The sequence below is a fragment of the Podarcis pityusensis genome, assembly GCF_964106645.2.
Source record: "Podarcis pityusensis genome assembly, chromosome: 1".
Taxonomy (NCBI): Eukaryota; Metazoa; Chordata; class Lepidosauria; order Squamata; family Lacertidae; genus Podarcis; species Podarcis pityusensis.
This window is the reverse complement of record NC_138028.1, coordinates 74745051-74768013: the sequence shown is the minus strand read 5'-3', so window position 1 is coordinate 74768013 and position 22963 is coordinate 74745051. Positions and strand designations below refer to the sequence as shown.

Genomic DNA, 22963 nt, shown 5'->3' with positions numbered 1-22963 from the left:
AAGTGTTCAGGAATAACTTGGGTTGCAATCCTAACCCCACGTACCTGGGAGTAGGCTCCACAGAATGGAACAGGACTTTCTTCCGAGTAGACACAGACCTGCACTGTAAATGGTAAGATTTGCTCATGGTGAGCAATCATGCGACTGCTTTGATATGCATCCAATTGCATGTGCTGAGATGGGGGTCTGAGCAAATGTATACGAAAGCTGTATCTAGACACACAAATGTGTTCATGTGAATGAGCTTCAGCATACAGAAGAAAGTTTGGAGTGGGGTGCAGTGAGACAAAATTTCAAAAATGGAACAGGAAAGGAGGGAAAGAAGACATATATTGGCATCCTTCTGTCTCAGGAGACAATGGAAGAATGCACCTTCAGGGTAAAGTCAAACAGCTGGAGAGTTACAGTGCCTGCTGTGGCTGTAGAGACCAATATGGGAAAGACATGTTTTATTGCAGCTGGGGCAGATGAAGGAATCCAGTTTTGTACCTACAGGTGCATTTCTTCTCTCTGTGCTCCCAAAGGTCATTTCTCCTCTGTTCATTGATGTGGATACTCAATCTGACTGTCTCCAGACATATGAGATTATCAATATATATTAAATTTATATGCCCAACCATCAAAAACATATTTTGTTAAAATAAATATGATAAAAAACAGAAAAAGTTTAATAGTAAAGCATGTGACAGGTGCCACGTGATCCTGACTAAGGATGTATTCTCAGATATCTCAAGGGCTGTCACTTGGAAGAGGGAACGCGCTCGTTTTCTCCCACTCTGGAAAGGAGGACCTGAACCAACAGATTCAAGTGACAAGAAAGGAGATTCCGACTTAAACATCAGGAAGAACTTTCTGACAGAAAGAGCTGTCTGACAGCGGAACAGACTTCCAAGAGAGGTGATGGATTCTCCTTCCTTGGAAGTTTTTAAGCAATATGCCACCTGTCATGCCTGATTTAGTTGAGATCCCTGCATTGCAGGGGGTTGGACTAGACGACCCGTGGGGACCCCTTCCAACTCTACGGTTCTATGATTCTATGAGAATTCCTGAAAAAAATCAACAGAGGCCCTTTCCAATTCATCATGTGCTGCAAGTGTGGCAGCAAAACTGGAGAGGGGACATGTTTCTTCAGCCAGTTACAGTGCTCCACCCTTTCATATCTCTTTGCCCCCTGTACTTTCTTTGTAATGTCTGTGTAAATGCAACATGTGATAGGATGTCATCACACTGTACACTGCCCCACCCCAGGAGCAACACCAGATGTTGTGAGGTGAAGCAGGCAACAAACCATAATGATGTGACAGTACACATTTAGTTGCCTAGACATGGCATGAAAGGAGGAGAGAGGCATGGAGTCGTTGCGTGACAAGCTGCAGCTGCTGAAAATCCTGCCCTCTTCTGCATCCAGCCACCCTAAAACAGATTTATTCATCTCTGGTTTTTTAAAATCATAATAATACTTGTACATATTTTGGAAGGTGCCGTTGTTTAAATCCCTGAAGCACAATATGATGACAAGCTGCACCTGCAGAATTTCCCCCAGTTGTGAACACAGTACAGAAACCCAAATGTTGAAATGTGGCTGTCACCAGCATAAATTATACGAGGACCACAAACTCGCCATGCATCACATTCCCCTGTTCCATGTAGATAATGCAGCTTAAGGTCCTGTTCAGAGAGCCACTACTGCAGTTGAACAGAAGAAACAAAAATGCTTCTTTTAGTCTCTGAGGTCCTCTAGTGGACAAAGTGAATTGACTCCCAGATTTCCTTTATGGTCTAAAACAGGGGTGCCCAAACTTTTTTCAAAGAGGGCCAGATTTGATGAAGTGAACATGCATGAGGGCCAACCAAAGTAGTACCTTGGGTTAATAACTTTGCTTCAGCATGAGTACAGAAATCGTGTGGCGGCGGCGCATTGGCTCCATTAGCTAAAGTGGTACCTCAGGTTAAGAACAGTTTCAGGTTAAGAACGGACTTCCGGAACGAATTAAGTTCTTAACCAGAGCTACCACTACTACCATGGGGGCCGGATTAAATCGACCGGAGGTCCGGATTAGGCCGCCGAAATGGACTTTGGACATGCCTGGTCTAAAAGTTTAGGTTTCGTTGTTGTTTAGTCGTTTAGTCATGTCCGACTCTTCGTGACCCCATGGACCAGAGCACGCCAGACACTCCTGACTTCCACTTCCTCCCACAGTTTGGTCAAACTCATGTTTGTATCTTCAAGAACACTGTCCAACCATCTCGTCCTCTGTCGTCCCCTTCTCCTTGTGCCCCCCATCTTTCCCAACATCAGGGTCTTTTCCAGGGAGTCCCCTCTTCTCATGAGGTGGCCAAAGTATTGGAGCCTCAGCTTCAGGATCTGTCCTTCCAGTGAGCACTCAGGGCTGATTTCCTTAAGAATGGATAGGTTTGATCTTCTTGCAGTCCATGGGACTCTCAAGAGTCTCCTCCAGCACCATAATTCAAAAGCATCAATTCTTCAGCGATCAGCCTTCTTTACGGTCCAGCTCTCACTTCCCACTTTAGGTTACGGAGAGGAAATGGAGGGAAGACAAAGGTGATGTTACATATTTAAAGTGAAGGGGTTTGTGTGTAATCTTCTAAGCTTTTGTTGTAACCAAAATCTATTTTGCATATGAGTAATGAGACTCTCCAACAGCACTGTTCCTGTTCACGGTTCCTACCCAGGTCCACCAAGAAAAAGGGCCCCCAGCTTCCAAACTGCATTGCAGCCGCCAGTGTTTGTGCTGTGCATAGTGGGACTCCCTGAAATATCAAAACAACCCCCTCTTGGAAGGTGGTGTAAGATGACACTATAGAGAGAAGGAAGTAAATAAATTTTAAGTCAATGTAAAGAAAATATATTGTAATACAGAAACACAAACCACTCTCTGATCTGCCTTTGTGTAGCCCCTGTCTCACCCTTTAAGATCTTCTGCCTCTACTTCTTCCCATGTTCTCTGTGTTACTTCTGACATCATCTTGTTTCTGAGCCTAGCATGCAGAATACCCTTCCTGACCACCTGCCTGTTTCTTTTTTCTGTGGACGAACTTCCTAGATAAGATTTTGAGTCAGCCCTCAGACTCTGGCAAATGTCCTGCACTATTTCTATCATGGCTTCCTTCCTCCAGAATGGTATCATCCTGCCAATTCATATAGTGCCCCCAGACATTGCAGTGCTTTGTATCTGCATAAACAAGGTCCTGTGAGGTTCCATTTTTAAACTAGGTTTGATTCGTGTGTTTGTTTATTGCATTTCTGTCCCACCTTTTCCTCCAAGGAGCTCAAGGTGGTGTATACATGGTTCCCCTCTTCTTATTTAATCTGTGAGGTGGGTTAGGCTGAGAGGCAGTCAGTGGCCCAAGGTCACCTTGTGAGCTTCATGGCCAAGTGGGGATTGGAACCCTGGTCTCCCAACTCCTAGTCTAACACTCGAACCACTACACCACAGTGGGTGAAAATGCTTGTCATGTATGCACAGACATACATGTCTCTCTGTATGTATAAATAGCATTAGGGAAATAGTTCACAAGGAAACTTTTTACATTTTGTGAGTTATTAAAATGAAACTCTTGGAGAAGCACAAAGTCAGTGCAATCATGAGTAACTATTAGGGGATAGTTGGTAAGTACTAGCACTACATTTCCCAAGATGCAGTGGGGCAAGCACCTCCTGTAAGTCAAACCTTCTTTCTAAACAGACTCTTTTGCAACTTCTCCAGCAGAAAGATTGCCAGTAAGTGGTGAGAAGAGGAAGGCATGGGGCAGAGATACCGGGTCCGAGCTATGAAGTGTCAGCTGCTGGTGGCCAGCTTCTTTGTGATGGTAAGAGATTATGCAGGAAAAAAACACCAATTTGTTATTAGATGTGGGAATTAAACTTCATAAAGAAAACTATGAATGTAGTTTTTAAAACAGGTACTGGCAGCGTGTAGTTAAACTGCAGGACTTAACAATGTGTCTCAGGGGTCTTATCAATCCTTTACAGCACTGCCGGGGCTCTTATCCGTAGGTTTGTGGTTTCTCCATTTGTCTTTCTAAATGTGGTGAGAAAAGCCCATGAGAAATGTCACACCAGCAGATGTTGCAGCCTTAACACAGTTGCTAAGAAAGAAAAGTTAATTTAGTATGGTGAATAGGCAGTTAAATTATTTACCTTTTTTTAAAAAAAGTGTTGTGAAAGGATAGTATATCAACTGTTTCTGAAATAAGCCTCGTTTCTGATATCTTGGGAGATAAAGCTCTGGAAAGGTATTTATTTTGGACAGAGAGTACTTCTTGAAAACCTGGCCTCTGCCTTCTTCTTTTAGATATTATATTTTATCATTAGTGGAAGTATTTGAGAATTTGTCACTGGTGCAATAAAAATCACCCCGCAGGGCTGCAGCTTGGACTGGGAGTGAGCACACCTCTCCGCAAAGCCTTCTGCTGTGAGTTGTGTTGGGGACTAAGAGTTAAGAAGCTGCAAGGGCTTGAGGTCCTATTTCATCTCAAGGGCTCGCCTTCCTTCTGTCGACTGGGGTGGGTCCCATTAGTTGCCTCCGTTGTCCTAGCTCACTTTGGCGTCAGTGTGATGATTCACAGGCCTGCGGCTGCTACTAAAATTGTGCAAGGCAGCCGATCGGAGCTACTTCCCATTCTCTCTTTATTCAGCTGGCCAGTGTGCTCCCCTTGTTGCCCTCCACCTTAACTTGTTGTAGTACTGCGATGGCAAGCCAGAGAACAGCTCCAGCTTTGACTGCTGTGAAGTCAGACCCCATCTCTTTACCTGACGCCTCAGGCGACACAATTGAAGGTTCCTTTTCCTTTGTTCTGCAATTTTCTTTTTACCTCAAGTCAAGACATTGCTGGCTGTTGAAGTAAATCTGTTTTGATCTGGGACGCTGCTGTGTTTTTACACACTGTTTGATCAATTCTATTCTGATTGTATGAAGGAAACTATATTATGTGGATGAGAACGATTAAATATTTGTATCCACTCTTCTGCTCACAGGCCGCCCAAAGCAGCTTACAATGTAGACAAATTAGCAACAACATCAGGGCAACAACAACGCACATAAGTTTCAAACAGAAATCGAGCTTTAAAAGCTTATTGAAATTTTTTTTTTAAATCTTTTCAGGTGCTTTTAGATTTCATTATTGGATTCTTTCCCCTTGGAGTTTAGTAATTGGCAGTGGCTAAACTAGGGGACTCAAGCTTTTGGGGCCTGTGGACACATTTGGAAATCGAATAAACTGGCACAAGCACCACAAGAACACCCATTTGACAGAAGAAAAACTGGAGGTTCTCAGAGCACCACCACCACCACCCACAACCAGGCAGAACACCCACACAGACCCAAAAATGAATGAATGAATGAATGAATGACTAAATAAATGTCAACCCATGCCCTGCAAAGCAGGCACTCCTCCCTAAAAAAACCCTCATTTTAATTTTTTTCTTTTTGAAAGGAGGAACAAGGAACCGTAGCAGGCACCAAAAGTGTGTCTGAGAGCACAAAGCACCCCAGGGCTAAACTGTATACACTAGAGTGGTTTCAGAGCCTATTTTAAAACCTTGTACATACAGAATAATACAGTGGTGCCCCGCAAGACGAATGCCTCGCAAGACGAAAAACTCGCTAGACGAAAGAGTTTTCCGTTTTTTGAGTCGTTCCGCAAGACGAATTTCCCTATGGGCTTGCTTCGCAAGACGAAACATCTTGCAAGTTCTTGCGAGTTTGTTTCCTTTTTCTTAAAGCCGCTAAGCCGTTAATAGCCGCTAAGCCGCTAAGCCGTTAATAGCCGCTAAGCCGCTAATAGCCGTGCTTCGCAAGACGAAAAAACCACAAGACGAAGAGACTCGCGGAACGGATTAATTTCGTCTTGCGAGGCACCACTGTATAAAATGTGCCAAAAGGTCATAGCTGTTGCCCAATTTGTGTGCTTTCCTTTCCGTTCCATTGCCCCCCCCCCTTGACTTCTTCTCTCTTTTCAGGTTCTTGGGGTCTCCATCACCATACTGACTATTATCACCTACTATGGGAAGCACTTCACTGTTATCAGTGAGGTCTCTTTGGAGACGAACCTCTACAGAAGAACTTTTCTTCACCGTGGAGGCAAGTGCTGGGCACTGGATTCAAGATTTCTATATCTTGTTGTAAGAAACAGTTAAAACTGGCCAGTTTGGCTGCTTAAGTGGGGGTTTGTTTGGGATCACATTTCCTTGCCCTTCCTCTCCCCCCCCCAATGTTATTAAGGTTATTACATAACTTTAATGGAATCGTTAGCATGGAACTCAAGGTAGCTCCAAGGCAGTGGTTCTGTTAGCACAAGCAGTTCTGCTTGCCTCATGGGAAGACCCCCTTCTCCTCACCCTGCATGTTGTTCTGAGGGTTCCCCTGACCCTCCAGAGCAAATTTGGGGAAGGTTGGGGAGTGAGTAGAGGGGGAGAGCAAGGGAGAGCAGTAGGAATTCTTGTGCTGGCTTCCGCTAGCAGAATGGGTTAGTTGAATCTGTCCCCTAGGCTTTGTTTTCCCGATGTGGATGGAATTCTAGATCCTTTATTTTTAGCCTTGGCCATTTTTATAGTTGCAAGTTTGTTATTTGCGATATAGGCCACAACATCGAAATGGCTGCATGGGAGAAGGGTTAACCTAAAACAAGCAGTTAAAAATGATTATCAAGAGAAAGAAAAGAATAACTTAAAAGGGGAGTAATGTGGGAAATGTATAAAAAACTAAAATTAAAGAAGCAACCACAAAAGGGGGGGAGTCAAATGTATAACTGTATTGGATTATTTGTGAGTTCTGTGTTTGGTATGCTTATCAACTTTTGTAAAAACAAAAGACCCAACTTTAACAGTCCCGAGGACTCTAAAATGAAAGAAAGCCACGTATGGTGAGAATTAGACATGGGGTATGAGGTGTCTTGTACACAGAAAATTGGGGGTGGTAGCGCCTATAATCTCTCGAGTGTCCCCTTCCGTATATCATGTCTGAGCATCAGTGTTCCTCTGCTCAAGACCATAGGATGGTGACAACCACATTTCCATCTCTTCACTGGAAGGTTGATAATTGCACTGGCAACCTCTTGACTTACCTGCCTCACTTAAAGATTATTGTAAGCAGCCCTGGGAGTTTGTTTCTTACACACAAAGGCAGGGCAACATTGTTTTCAAGGGAAAAAATACCAAATAGTCCCTTCATACAACTGCTAGAATCCAGCTGCTTGGGAAAATAGGTTGCATTTTAGAATGTGGTGCATGGGAGCAAAACTCCTTGGCTGCAGAACAGCCTTGCTTACAACACGTTGGTTGAAGGAAAGTCTTGCTGTAATGTAGATTTCAACTTTGGGAAGGTTCCTGCCTGCAACTGGATAGTCAGAACTGAGCGGAGAATTTCTTACATTGACGATATTTTGGCTTCCTCACTTGTACATCTCCCTTTCCTCAGTTTTTTTTGCTGGGATATGCCTGAGCATCCTTCTGATTGTTGCTGCCCTACTGAGTGTTGTTGCCACGGTGAGAGAACTGGAGAGTGCCATGGCAGCGGTAAGTAGGGGCACAGCATGGGTCTGAACTGGGGACTGGGTCCCTGGATGCTGTTGGAAACGGGGGTGGACTAGGCAAGCCTTAGGTCTGTTTCGACAGGCCTCTTCTTGCGCTCTTATGGATGCTACAAGCTGCTTACCCTACAACTCATTGAAAGTGTTGCGTGCACCCCAGACTCTAAACACCAAGAGATTCCAGTGCTTACCCAGGGCTTAGTTTGCTTGGAATGAAAGGTCAGTGGAGACTGTGGTGTCCTTAGAATTTATGGTTTTATTTACACATATATACAATCTGGGCGTAGGTTGAAAAGGCACACAATATTAACATCCCAACAGCTCTTCCTTCTCCATTAGTCATGGCTTTGGATGCAAAGACCATAGCCTTGATCCAGTCTTTCCTTGGTTGTGGGGTCTATCATTGTTCTCTTAAGTTGGCTTAAAAGAGTAAGAGAGAGAGAGAGAGAGAGTAATAGACTAGATTTTTGAGACTTGGGTGTAAAGGAATTCTTCTAAATTGAATAGCTGGTCTTCCATTTTGTTTTCTAATGCCTAATTGTAAGGAGCTATGAAAAGTTCTTAAAACAAGCCCTTCAGTTTTCATTAACTGCCGGCAAAGATAAACAGTGATACCTCTACTTACGGACGCGATTTGTTCTGGGGTGCCGTTCGCATGTGATGCGTAATGCGGTAGAGTGATCTGCACATGCGTGAAGCACGCAAATCAATAAGCAGCGAACCCGGAAGTAAACACTTCCAGGTTTGCTGCGTTCATAACATGAAAAAAACGCAACATGAAGCAAATGCAACTCAAGGTATGACTGTCTAAGAATTTTAAATTGTTCACAGGAGACATAGCAAACGATGCAGCCTGTAATTTTGTAACATTGTCTTTATCAGCACAAATGTGTTGCACCAGATAGGAGTGTTATCAATGAAACTAGACAATTGGAGATAGGCATGCTATCCATTTTCACATACCCTAAGACAATCTGATATCAGGAACGGCCCGGCGCAGCCTCTGATGTACATAACAGAGCAAGATACAGAGGCCATCTCATGCAAAGAGATGCTTCTGGCCTGATACTCTGTTTCTCACATCTAGCGCCTCCAAAGCAGCACACGAGTGGAACTTCCATCTCACAACCCGATAGGCGTGTGTATGTAGCACTTTCAAGCATGTATAGCACAGCAAGGGGAGGGTACACAGAGATTGGGCTTGGGATAGAATTAACCTAAGCAGGGCCAACCTGCCCATGAGGCAAGGTGAGGGAACCGTATCACGCGAGAGAAGCCCAAGAAGCGGTGACCTGCCACTTCCGGCAAGATCTCGCAAGATCTTGCCAAACTCTCAAGTGATCTTGCAGAGTGGAACACGCTGTCACCACCACTGCATCCCTTGTGATTCCCGGCAACTGCTATTCAGAGGCATTCCGCCTCTGGCATTAGAGGAAGAACAAAGTCATTAGAGTAGAATTCCTGTCCCCCACCCCTGCATACTGTACCTGCCCATTCCTGTCCACTTCCTCTCTGAAGGAAAAAACATTATATATAGAAATCTGCCCTCAGATGATGGCAAGCAACCAGTAGTAAAGTAGGCCTAATATAATTTTATTTTCAGAAAGTGTTGGTGCCTGCTGTCTGAGTGGAGAAAGCATTTATCTTTTGCTTTTCTCAGAGCAGGAGGACAGGGAAAGCCCTGAATGTTACTGAGTCCATTGGGGTTTTTTTCCTGCAGTGGAATATCCAAATGCACCTAAAATGTTAGTTAATTGGAGCATGTTCACTTCTTTCATTCAGCATTGTCCAAAGGACCGCGTTAGTAAATATAAACTGAGTAACTCCGGCTTGCAGAGATGGGAGTGACTAAGACTGTTGATGTCTTGGCCCTAGGTTACTTGAGCCAGGGGGTGGAAATAGAAACCTTATTGCATTGCTTCCAGATTGCCTGTTTGCTGAGCATTCATTCTACTTTGTTTGAAGGAAGGTTGTACCATGCCACATCAATCAATTGCTACTGCACCCTCCCCAATGCATTTCCCAATCACTTTCCTTACTGCAAAAGATTTGAGGTTGCTTTTTTTAAGCAGGCTTGCTGCACAAGGGCACTAAAGCCACTTTGTGTAGCCTAAATGTTCCGGCATGTGTCTGAAGAATAAGCTAGCATCCTCTTTGCAGCCACAGGAGAGCTCAGTTAATACCACCTCCTAGATTCCCCTTCTCCTCTTTGCCCAGATGTTGTCATTGTCATATATGGGCAGAGTGAGGGGATCAGTGTCATAGAGGGCCCTTCTGTTTCCACAATCATAGTGAGTTGGATGCATCTAACCCGGTAGCTGCTTTTTTCCCCAAGGTATGCTTCAGACCCACTAACCCACCTTGGTTATCACTAGTGTAAATACACCACAGACTCTTAATAGCTAGAACATTCTCCCCAAACACCAACATGATGCCACCTTTCTCTGTTCCCAAATCAAAACCTACTTCAGGCATAGGCAAACTCTGCTCTCCAGATGTTTTGGGACTACAATTCCAATGATCCCTAGCTAACAGGACCAGTGGTCAGGGATGATGGGAATTGTAGTCCCAAAACATCTGGAGAGCTGAGTTTGCCTATGCCTGACCTACTTCTTCCAGTAAAACGTTCACTTAAACTGGGAATGGGGAACATGTGTCCCTCCAGATGCCATTGGACTACAACTCCCATCATCCTTGACTGTTTTCCTTGCTGTCTGGGACTGATGGGAGTTGGAGCCCAGCAACATCTAGAGAGCCATGGGTTCCCCATTCATTAACTTAAACCCTTAGTCCTCCTCTTCAACAGGCTGCTGTCTCTGTGTGTGCCTGCATATTCATCACCTGTTTTATATTCCTCTCTCCTTCCCTTCTTTCTGTTTATGTTCCTCTGCACAGCACGATTCTCACTGATGGTGCTGTATAAACAGATGATCCCAAATAATCTATGTGGAAAAAAGGAAATCAGGCCCATATTGCTAGACATGATATTCGCTGTTATACCACTAGAGGGCACATAGTTCCTTTCAATTAAAACACACTCCTCAGACTAACCACATTTTCCTGCACTGAATGGTGTTCACCGTTTCGGCTTGTAGAGTCAATTAGTTTAAATATGTTGCATTTTGCCGATCCGGTAAACAATGTTCTCTTGAGTCCTGTGCAGTGAAGCCTTCTCGGTGCAGCACATGCATGAGGGTGCTGGATGGGATTATATGTGAGAGGGAAAGAGGACAGGGGCTGGACAGGGTTGTGCTTGGCAATGATGAGAGAGAAAGGAGAGAGAGAGAGAGAGAGAGAAGGTGGAGGGACAGAAAGAGGTGGAGTGAGAAAGGTGGGAAAGAGGAGGTAGGGGTGTGATGGGGTAGCATAGAAAGTCAGGGAACAAAAACACGAAAAGGTGGAATGGGTGATATGCTTTGTGGAGCAGATTGCCAAGGTGGTACTCTCCCATTTGCCCCAGACAGCAAGACTAATAGGGAAGAGGAGGGATGTAGTCCAAAACATCTGGAGCACACCACATTGGCACCTCCTGTTGTAGAGCATGCAGCAGGCATGGGGAAGGCAACCGACTGAAGGGCAAGATAGGTGAGCAAGATTGTTGCTTCATATGTTTGCTGGGATTTACTAGCCAGCAGGCCTCATACATTTTGATCTTGCTTCATTTGTGCAGCTGTCAGTAGGCATCGCAGCTGCTCTTTATAGCAGCGGTTTGTATTCTGTCGAGCCAGCAGAGATGCTATGAGCACTGAACTTCCTGCTTCACAGATGTAGGGATAGCTGTGTGAAACTGCAGTAGTGGAAACGTCAATCACAGCACTACAGCTCAATTGGTTAGAGCTCTGTTGGTAACACCAAGGTCCCAGGTTCATTCTCCACAACTACATATTGGTGCGTTGCAGGGGTTTGGCCTAGGTGATCCTCAGAGTCCCTTCCAACTATTCTAATTGCCTTCTGTTTCTCTTTAGGTTTTTTTCTGTTTCGGAGTGGTTTTCTGTGCATCGGTAAAGGCCACGTATTGGTCAATTACTAACAGTATTGTGGTAAGTACAGCTTCGTGATGAAAAGGCAGGGAAAGTGCTACATGGTTGAAACACAGCAATATTGGTTGTCTCAAAATGGCGGTGAAAGATGATGGGGTTTGTAATCCTGCAGCAGCTGGAGAGCCACCCCAGGATTAGCAGGTGCCTGGAGGAGAGAAGGCATGTCAGCTGCAATACCACTTGAGCAGCCTAAAATAGGGGCCCATATCCAGCGGTCCTGATTGTCCACCAACCCCTGAGTATCAGAATCAGTGACCAATGTGAGAGGGTGGAGGGGAACTAAAAAAAGTTTATCTTCCATTGGTGAATTTTAGCCTGTACACTTCTAGATCAGAGCTATGTTTTTCTTTTCTCAAAGGATGCTTGATGCGTGTAAAGCACTGAATCGAAAAAGGTTAAATATGCTTGCTTCAACTGCTTCAAATCACATATCTACCCATGCTTCCGCTGTAGTGAAATTGCTGGGAGCTCTCTGTTGTGTGTTAGCAGTCTGATCCCATAGCCAGATAAATGGCAAGTTCTTTCCTTTCAGCAGAGTGAAATCCTAAAGTATATTTGCTTGATAGTGAATCTCATTGAAAACTCCTGGGACTCACTTCCAAGCAAACATGTAGAATGAGAGTGTTACCAGATGCGCCTGAAACTGACAATTCAAATGCATCTTTTGAAACTGACAATTCAAATGCATCTTTTGAAACACGCCACTGAAATACCTTATGCTAATAAATAGTTCAGAAAGAAATGGTTCACATATCAGTGGTTCACAATCACCTTTCTGGTTCAGTTCTAAAATAGGATTGGTGGTGATACTAAAATAGATCTCCATCTCTAGATCCATGTTCCTTGCTACAATTGGTAGCCGAAAGCATGACAGATCTAGTATTACTCATGCATTTTATGTGTTGCTAAGTAGCAAGCTGCACTTTAGAGATAAGGCTGTGGCCAGCTGTGTGGTTGACAAGAGTTATCAGGATAAATACAAGGTGTAAAGAAGCTATGTCCATGTGTTCATAGCAGAAGACAGGATCCCACAAAGCTTGTATGCTGTCATTGCCTGTAAATGCTTACAAATAAATGAAAACTGGCCTAGAATTATAATGCTGTTGCAGGAATATATAAACACAGGCTCTGCATGCAGGAAAAATATGTGCCATGGTATGTTGACACAATGCCAAGCCACTGGGCGAGACCATCCACAGCTTCAGAAGCATGGCTCTATTGAGATGCTGATGGCATGTACCCATCTCCACTTCTGCATGGTAACAAGAAGTTGGCTGAGGGGTATTAAAAACAAACAAGCATTGAAACTGAATTTTTAAAAAGGCAATTGTTCGATACTACATGGTATGTGTGCCATTTTTGGAATGTGGGCTGGGGAACTGGAAGTTGCATTCGGTCAATCAGCAGTACATGAGACAAAAATCTGGGCAAATGCAGGGACCCCAAACATATGAAAAGCATCTTCCACTAAAAGAGAGAGTCACTCAAAATGCTTGGATTCTTCACTCAGAACTAGGGCAAGAGGACTTGTAGGGGAAAGCAGCCAGTGGAAGGAGCAAGGTGCTTCAAGCTCCACTCTCCTAGAAATAGGCTAATCAGGTGAACAAATCATCTAAATATCAGGAATCACCTGCATCTTCCATCAGACAACAATGAGCCCCTCCTCCCTTTCAAATGCTTGAGCAAAAGTATGATCCTTTGACCACCCCAAAATAGGTGTGTCCACTTCTTACTACACTGGGATCCCCGATGGACTGTCTGACATTGTGCTGTGATTAATCCCTGGCGAGTCTACAGACGCTTCTGAAATACTGTAATGAATGAGATATTGCCTTCAGAGCTGTTGTGCTCAATTCTAGTGGCAGTCCAGATGGAAAGCACATGGGATTGCTGAATATTAAAACAACAAGCAAACAGATGATCTGGCATCCCAGCTAATAATCCATCTCTCGCTGACAGCTGCTAATATGGAGAGCTTTTTGTAAGCCATTGCTTGAGTATCTAATAGCGGCTGTTTTGGCCTATACAAGCAGTGTTCTGCCACAAGGGAATTAATTATCAGAAAGCACTCTAACGTAATAGATTATGAAGCGCTCCATTTATCTAGGGATAAGAAAGTTACACCTTAAATCCAACTGCATTCAATAATGCTGTTCCTCAGTCAGTGATAGCTACGGTCAGTGGATTCACTTTATATATTCCACTCCTATATTTACCTGTCCATACAGGTACAGGTGGGTCGAATGGAACAATTACATTTGCGGGAAATCAGTTCAGCATTGCTGGTGGTTTATGCTTGGCTTTATCTTTAGATTTTTTGGGGGTAACTTTTGTGTTTCTTTGTGTTTTAAGCCAGTGGTTCTCAAACTTGGAGGTAGATTATAGTTTGCAGAGTGAGAGAAATGTTTTCCAGGAGGCAGCAGGCAGAGCTAGATACACTTTCCTCCCAACTAAGGTTGAGCATTGCAGTCATTAAAACTGTTATGTTTACTACTGAAGCTTCAGAGAAGGATGGGACATATGGGAGCTTTTGTTCACAGCACCTCCTCCCTCTTCTGCATACTTCCCTGAGAGGCTGGTTTTAGGAGGGTCTCAGATACCCTCTTCTGATGCCCATGTCAAACTACTGCCCCTGCCCATAAATTGCATACATAAAAACAGACTGCATGTACACAGTTTCAGCGCAGTCACCTGCTGAAGGGATGGTTTTTGAGGTCAGGTAGGGCAGGTAGTAGGGCAGGTCTAGCAGCAGCAGTCAGCCACTGGGAGTGAGGAGGGTGCTCACCGGCCTGACTTGGCCATGCCACCATTCACCACTCTCCCTGCCAGGCCCCCAGATGCATTTTAATGGTGGACAACAGTGACAACAGAAGGCAAATCCACTGTGGCTGCTTGCCATTTCAAGTTGCCCAAAAATGTAAAGCCCTGATTGATAGATCTATGAAATTTATCTGTTTCCTAGCTCTGTACACTGGGTGGTGGGGGCGGGGTTCTCCACAGGCCATAACACACTGGCCCTGGAATGTGGTCTTCTCTCTCTCTCCTCTCCGTCTTTCTGTCTGTCTATCTGACACTCCATCTCTGTAGGCTGCTTGATATTAGGGATGCATTAAATTAGGCCAAGGGGATGCAGAGGACATGCAGAAGACACACCACAGCTTCCCACATGCTGCAGGTTGGCATGGGCAAGTACATCTATTTTGGTTTCAATCTCTCATTCTTCCAGTCTTAAATTTAGTTCTTCACATTTCCACATCCATTTGCATTTTTAAAATAATAATAAAAAAAACCTCGTGAAAATTTACTAGCATTTTAGTGTGAATTTCCCTTAATTCCCCAATATAATGCATTTTTTATGTTATTTCCACTAACATATGCATTTTATTGCACATTTTTAATGCACACTTTACCCTAGTATATGTAATTTTGTACACTTCATTTGGCCGAAGAGCTGCATTGCAAATTCAGGGAAGTACAGATTTCAAAGGATGGCTAACCACTAAGTTTTACCACATTCCCTGTTTTTTCCCCTAAATTCTTTCTGCCTTTCAAATATGTTTGGCACTTCATTTATTGTGCCTTCCAATCCAAGCTACTTCAAATGGCATTGGAAAGCATCCTCCTAACTCTTTACAGTTGCATTAGAAAGGAGGTATCCCTGAATGTGTCTCTTAAGATTATTTAATGCTTTTCAGACACATTCCTGAGAGGGAAGACAATAGATCCCTTTCTCTTCTAGACGTTCCACTCTGATAACTGCTGAGCAGCCTGAACTGGGAACATCTTGCTAGCTTTTACAGCCTTTACCCCCATGGGATCAGAAAGACCCATTTTGGTTTGAAATGATAGCCAAATATCTCAAGCCAGTATTGAAGAGAACTAAAAGGGTAGGTGGAATTGACCGCCTATTAATGGAAAATAAAACTCTGCCGAGGCTTTCATAAATTTTAAAGAAAGCAATAGGGCCAGCCTGTTACTGTGGAAAAAGAAAGGCAGCTCCTTTAAGAGGAGCACAGAGCCTTTTTTCCAGGAGAGGCATAAACTACCACATCATGTCTCTCTTAAATTCAAAAGAATTTGGACAAGGTCCTTAAAGCTTTTTTGCACAGCCTAATCCTTCACCTCATTTTAGGGAACTCAAAGATCTCCAAGTATACACTATCCATAGAATCACCCCATCAACATGCTTATCAAAGAACTCAAAACTGTTGGTAAGCAGGACTTTGCAGAAGCCATACTGATTCTTCCAGACAAGACTCAGGAATAAGTCCAGGTCTGCATCCTTCCAAGATGGTTCATTATCTAGAAATGTTGTCTCTCTGCAATGGTGGCTGGTGCCCATTGGGACTGGTAGAGAGGAAGGCAGAGAAGCCAATACAGTGGTACCTCGGGTTAAGTACTTAATTCGTTCTAGAGGTCCGTTCTTAACCTGAAACTGTTCTTAACCTGAAGCACCACTTTAGCTAATGGGGCCTCCCGCTGCTGTTGCGCCACCGCTGCACGATTTCTGTTCTCATCCTGAAGCAAAGTTCTTAACCCGAGGTAATATTTCTGGGTTAGCGGAGTCTGTAACCTGAAGCTTCTGTAACCCGAGGTACCACTGTAGTTGGTGGAGCCAGAGACAATGACAAGGCAGAGCCAACTAATTCTGATTTTATCTCCATCCTTCTCCCTACTAATGGTGGCAATGAAACTAAGTCAGGAGGAAGCTGGCAGCAGGGTGTGAGTGTGTGTGTGCTAGTTGATTTCAGACCAAGTTTGATGGGGCGGCACCCCATTTGCTTTAATAGACCATCCTCCACTGTCTCTTTGTAATAAGCCAAGCATGCATACACTCAGTTAATGTGTGGGTAGTTGGTTGCCCATTATTGTAACATTTACTCCATTGTCTGCCTCCCTAATCTCTTTTTCTGTTTCAAGATCACCCTTGCCATTTTGGCCAGGTGAGTAATATGTCTAAAGTACTAAATTAGTTTTTAGCTCTGGTTATTCTACACAAAAGGTTTTGCAAAGGAGTTTACTCCTCTCAGGATTTCTATTTGATAGGTCTCTATTCGATTGGACTTTTTTTTAAAAAAAATTTACATACAGAGCTATTCAACCCCCCAATATGCCCTTTCCTGTCGTTTCTATAGGTATCTTGGGAAAGTTGTGTCCCAGCGATTTTCTTCATTAGACTAGTTTATACCTTTCTTAATTTGTGATGCACATTTTATCTGCATCATGTCTCAGAGTGATATTTAATATCATCCTCTTATATTAAGAACGATGTTGTGGTCAGAGGATCCACTCAGTCTGGGTCTTTTCTTCTGAATAAGGTCAATACAATGGCTTTTGTTATGATATTATTACCATGGAGCAGCAAAACGCTTCTGCTGCCTCTCCTTATACCTTTCCCAACAATAGCGGAAAAGAAAACCTTGTGATTAAGTGATTAAGAAAACCTTGTGTCTTTTTTTTTAATGGTTTGCCTTCTCCTAAAGCCAGATGTCATAAACAACATTTTGTCCAATATATGCAATTTATAAACAAGCAATTTTTTATGACAGTTGAACCTTTATAAATCAATCAGCTGGTAATACCAGCTTTGGCTGGGCTGAACATTATATTTAATAAATATGTGGAGAAGCGTACGGAGAACAAAATTGGTTTTAGTCCTATTTTTATATATATATAAAAAATACACTGATTTTTCTTCATTGAATTAGACCAGCTATCAATGTGGAAATAACCATATAAATCAATACAAAAATACAAGACAGACCACAAACCAAGCAACACCACATCCCTATAGCTCTGGTGAATACGATTCATTATTCCAATTCTCATTATGGTCTGTCACATATGACAATAGTCGGTTGTGACCTTATTTAACAATTGGGGTTTAACAGGGTAAAAGAGGATGAGTTCAGTGCACTTCCACTGAACACTCTTATTTTCTCTCTTGGCCTTCCTTCCATGGCTTCTCTTCTGTATATCATCCCAGCAGCCTAATTAGATTGTGAGCTCTGTAGACAAGGGAATTAGTGTGCACGCATATATCATATGCTCTGTAATATGTCATGAACCCATACACTGTCACTTTTGAAAATAAAAACAAGAGGGGAAAGGGAACAGTCAAATGTAAACTATAACATGAATGTCCTTGCACAATAGATTATTTTATTAGGACGTAGAATAGAAAGTTGGCAATTTATTGCAATGCAATCAAAATTTTCACGTAATTTATGTTTTGTTTAAAATACTTAAATCATATGCAAGAAGTGGAAAAGCAGTGGTCCAGTGCACTAAGAAAAATCCTCCACAAGCAGGAAGCTGAAGTTTCTGCTTTAGGAATTGTTTTAAAAGAAGGAGAAATGTGAGTAGTGCACATTTCATAATAAATGACGTAGCCCAAATGGTGTGGTGTAGTGGTTAGCATGTCAGACTAGGACTTGGGAGAACATGATTCGAATCCCCACTCAGCCATGAAGCTCACTGGGTGACCTTGGGCCAGTCGCTCTCTGCCTAACCTACCTCACGGGCTTGTGAGGATCAAATCAGTGGTGGACTTTGGGATCTCAAACTTCAGTAGCACTCTGTGTGATGCTAAAATTCGGTGCCCGCCACACCTTTCGCACTCCATTCTGCATCATTGTTGCAGCACCCCCTGTGGTTCCAGCACCCAGTGTGGCCAAACGGCACCTCTGATCAAAGGAGAAGCAAGAGAACCATGTAATAATTATTATTATTTATTATTTATACCCTGCCCATCTGGCTGGGCTTCCCCAGCCACTTTGTGCTCCATGGAGGAAAGATGGGATATAAATGTAATGATGAATGCATGGATGAACAAACCACATGTAGTTGAAAGCAACTGAGGTGAAGGGAGGTTTTTTCCATTTTCCCCATATAGTTCTAGCCAGTGTTTGCTTTAATTTATACACAGCTCATTTGGTTAGCTTGGATATTAATCACTTGTGGTATAGAACAGCAGGTTCCATTGGCAAAGCAGGAGCAGAGAATTGTTTATAAAGTACCGTAGCTTCCCCTTCAACTCAAACATACATTTACTTCAAGGTAATTTCTCTTCTTGATTTCAGGGCCACATTAAACATTCCTGCTAAAGACAAGTCAACCCTTTTCTTCTGTAACTTTTGAGGGACATTTACATTATCAATCAGAAAACAGGCGCCTAGTGCAAGCGTACAATCCCCAACTAGTCACAATTCCTGGATGTCTGCTTATTGTGTGTTTTCCAGCCTGAAAATTCCCTTCAAAGGATGCAGGAAAAATATGGCACATCCCTAAGGAAACACAAGGAGAATCCATAGGCTTTTGAGTGATACAGCGATTTCTGCAATGCATAGGCTTCCCCCTTCTTCCTCATTTTTATAAAAATGTGATGAACAGGGCCTATTAAAATGCATCAGGGCTTTGACTCTTTCATATAACATCTGAGGTGGCCCTCAGATGCTGCCACTTTCAAAAGAAAACACTCTAGTTGCATAGAACTCAGAAAATGTACAGCTCTGATCTATGCACAGCTTTGGAGGAAGGAAGAAATACAAGAGCTACGAATCAATAAATTAGTGATACCCCCAGGCAGCAGCAGGCAATCTCCAGCCCATGAACCTAATGAGGCCATTTGTCCCAAGCCACAGGCACCTTCCCTACACCTGTCAGGTGTCAGACAGGTAAATAAGCTGCTCCCTACCTAGAGTGTGATTTGCAGGCACTGACGATCAGCTGGTTGTCAGTGCTTTAAAAGCCCTGTGACTTTCTCTGACTGGCTTGACTTCTAACTGCTTAGCAGGCAAAGGAAAATGTGGTGGTGATGTCAGGTGATAGGTTGATGGGTGGCAGCCACATGTCAAAATGGCCTGTGGAGGTTGAGCAACCTTAAGATCTCCCTGGAAAATACACTCTACCCCTGCCTTAAGGGGGAAAGCTGCATTCCTAGATTCTGGTTTCTTCAGTCTATGCTATGAAAGGGACTCTTGGTTTATTTTGAAGGGAGGAACCTGAGGCTGCTTATGACCCACAGCCTAATCTCATGCAGGTGTGGGACCTCAGAGGGACAGAAGGAAGGTGTGAAAAAATAGAGAGGCAACTTATGGAGTGATGGGGGCAGTAGTAGGGGAAAACACTCAGCAAACAATAAGTTTAGACCTTTGGCAAAAGTGATCTGTTCCTCCTCCAGCAGCCCACCAAGTGGGGAGGGAGAAGGGGATGGCAGAAAGAGAGAGGGAGATGGGAGTGGTTGCTCTCACTTTTGGCTCTGGGCTTCATTCAGGCCTGAACATTTACTCCTGAGTGAATGGACTCTTGACAGAAAAAGAGCTCTCCACACCTAGTTTATTACCCTTGGCCGCCACAGTCAAACAATTAGCATTACATGCATTCTTTAATTTTTCTGAGAGTGGTGCCACACACAGTCGCACAAAATAATTCTGTTTTCAAACAAGTCAGGAGAATTACTTGCACATATTGTAATGGCCTCTGGACCAGGCTCTTTTGGGGCCTCTCTTCACATGTGATGCACTGTTGTTGGAGAGCTTCCCGCCAAGTAGCCAGGCCAATCAAGATGGAAGTCATAATGCATTCCAAACAACCCTTGTTCCAACATGTCTCCCGGCTTTGTCTTAGCAGAATTTCCATGCCGTACAGTTTATGCTGTTATTGTTTTCATTGCGATTCTATTAAATATTCAGGGTAATAGTCAAAATCAATTGAAAAGCAGAAACATATTAAAAACATAAAACAAGACAATGTGTATAAAAATAGGCAATGAAAATCAGCAACTCTGCAATCCTCCATTCAACAAAACCTTGCTGTTGTTTAATTGTCTTAGTCGTGTTCAACTCTCTCTAACCCCATGACTCACTGAATGTAATAAACATGGCTAGGTTAGACCCATTGGTTTTGATGGGTCTGCTTTGAGTAAAACTTAGTTGAATACCATCCAAGATATTTGGTTCATAATTGAACCAAAATTGAGCAACAAGGTGCCTTGGGTGGTCTACCTGCAGAGGGAGAGATGTTTGGCTCCTGCCAGGGATATTGTAGGCCCTCTCTTCAGTTTACTGGCTACCCTACAACTGAAAATGACTAAATGTGGAGTAAAATAATAATCTGTTTTAGGTTCATTTGGTTTTTGGTTTCGTGGAATGGTTTTTAATGAGTAGTTGCTCATGTATCAGGAGAAGAATCAATGTTGCTGGAGAAGTACCAGCTTCTTCAAAGAGAAGCTCTACTTCACTCATATACCTTTTCTAGGATTCTTTGAGCATGTCAATAAACATGTGGCTGGGGGTCATCTGGATATACATGAACCTCTAGAAAGCTGTCAACAGTCCTTCACCAAAGGCTTCTGAGGAACTACCTGTTTTCAAGAGTATCCTGAATATGTCTCCATCGCGTCACTGCAACCTGGATAACAGTCATGGAAGGAGAGGGGAAATCTGGTTAATATTATGGCTGAGGGAGAGGGGAGAGAACCTCCCTCCCAAATGCATACTGTTTTCTTAACTCTGAACGCCCTGAGAAGCAGCTATTATCTGTGAAGGGTAAAATACATGAGCATAATTTTTGTACCCTCCACATTTTCCTATCTCACAACTAACAGTGGCTTCAGGCAGAAGATTTAGGGTGAGGAATCAGTGAAGGTGCAAAGGGTTCGCTCCCAACTCCCTATCTCAAGGCCCCAACTGATCTGCAGACATAGCATTAGATCACATACTAGGAACAGTTCTAGAGGCAGCCATTTTTATTGCAGCTGGTTTTTGTTTTTTGCCTCATTCTCCATCTGACTTTTATGAACACATGGCTAATTTCTCTGTGTTTCTAACAATGCCTGCTGTGATACTTGATTATATTGCCTATAACCTCATGTTTCGCCCTGGGAAGATTATAGGTACACCACATGTCAGGACCGACATCAGTCGGTGGGAATGCAGTTGTCAGCTGTTTGCCCACGCAGTTGTGGGAAGCAACACACATGCTGAGGAAATTCTACTTTACTCCACCATCGCCATTATGAAGCCACTTCTACAAAAAGACAGGCTGGCAGCAAAATGGCTCCCCACATCCTATTTTTATTCCCTTTTGCCTCATTTTGAAACTCTTTAATGTGAATAAGCATGGGGGATAAATTCAAGTTCACTTTACATTTAAAGGTGAACTTGCTTAAGCCGTACTTTCTGTGAGAATATGAGAACCAAAAGACAGCTACGCTTCAAAATTTGCATTTCTCTGAATTTTGCAGTGCAGTTCTCAAGCCATGTTATGTGTACAAAAATGCATGTACTGAGGTAAAGTGTAAAAGAACATACAAAATGCACTATGTCTGGAGAAATTGCTTTGCAAAAAATGGCGGAATTGCATAGGCATATGGATATATGAGGAAGAATTTGCACCAGATTGCTGGTGAATGTTCATAAAGACTTCTTTTTTAAAATGCAAACTGATGGAGAAATGTGAAGAGCTGAACTTATGAATGGAAAAAATAGAAACTGAGAGAAACAAAAATTTACACATTTGCCCATCCCTAAACATGGCACATGAAAACTAATACTAGAATGAATTTTTAGTACATGCCTAACCTTATAATGCTATGTGTTGAATCTATGGAGTGCAATAAATATGTGTTATGCTTTTTCAGTCTGATTTTCTAAATCAGAGATCCTTAATGCCTGGATAAGAAATCTAGGGTCAGGGTTGAGGTAAGAAAGCAGCTGAAATTAGGAGAAACTTTTCATATGGTTTCAGTGGATGTCTCACCTAACACTCTGGTTGCTTCCCTCAATTCTGTTCCCTGCATTATTGAGTTTTCTGTTCTGAAAAGCTACAATTTGCCTTGAGGCCTGCACAAATCAATAGGAAAGAAAAGGGAAGGGTAAAGGAATAAAATAAATGGAACCCACCCAACTCCCTGATAAAGCCAAGATCAATTGTCTTTCTCTGATTGCTACACAATGATTCAAATTCCCCAGAAACTCCAGTGCTTTACATTCTTCTGAAAACATTTAGGATTTGATTTGCTACTTAATGGGGGTGAAAACAGAGGATCATTGGCCATCATTGACCTGGTTGTATATTACATCCCAACAAGTGGTGAGAATATTAGGTAAAAAGGTAAAGGGACCCCTGACCATTAGGTCCAGTCGTGGCCGACTCTGGGGTTGTGGCGCTCATCTCGCTTTAGTGGCCGTGGGAACCGGCATACAGCTTCTGGGTCATGTGCCCAGCATGACCAAGCCGCTTCTGGCGAACCAGAGCAGCACACGGAAACGCCGTTTACCTTCCTGCCAGAGCAGTACCTATTTATCTACTTGCACTTTGACGTGCTTTCGAACTGCTAGGTTGGCAGGAGCAGGGACCGAGCAACAGGA

At 43.2% G+C, this 22963-nt stretch overlaps 1 protein-coding gene across 3 annotated transcripts in view; it reads left to right on the top strand.

Moving 5' to 3' along the window:
• The window catches only part of TSPAN32 (tetraspanin 32), a 38847-nt gene that overhangs the window by 3486 nt on the left and 12398 nt on the right, over positions 1-22963 (top strand). Inside the window, exons 1-5 of one of the 3 annotated variants that reach the window (XM_080999807.1) lie at positions 725-897; positions 3729-3831; positions 5984-6104; positions 7440-7537; positions 11517-11591. In XM_080999807.1, coding sequence (XP_080855933.1) covers positions 3766-3831; positions 5984-6104; positions 7440-7537; positions 11517-11591 — 360 coding nt within the window. In that variant the 5' untranslated portion in view covers positions 725-897; positions 3729-3765. Of the gene's footprint in view, positions 1-724; positions 898-3728; positions 3832-5983; positions 6105-7439; positions 7538-11516; positions 11592-22963 lie in introns of those variants that run through there. The other 2 variants (XM_080999806.1, XM_080999808.1) reach the window with 2 other exon arrangements.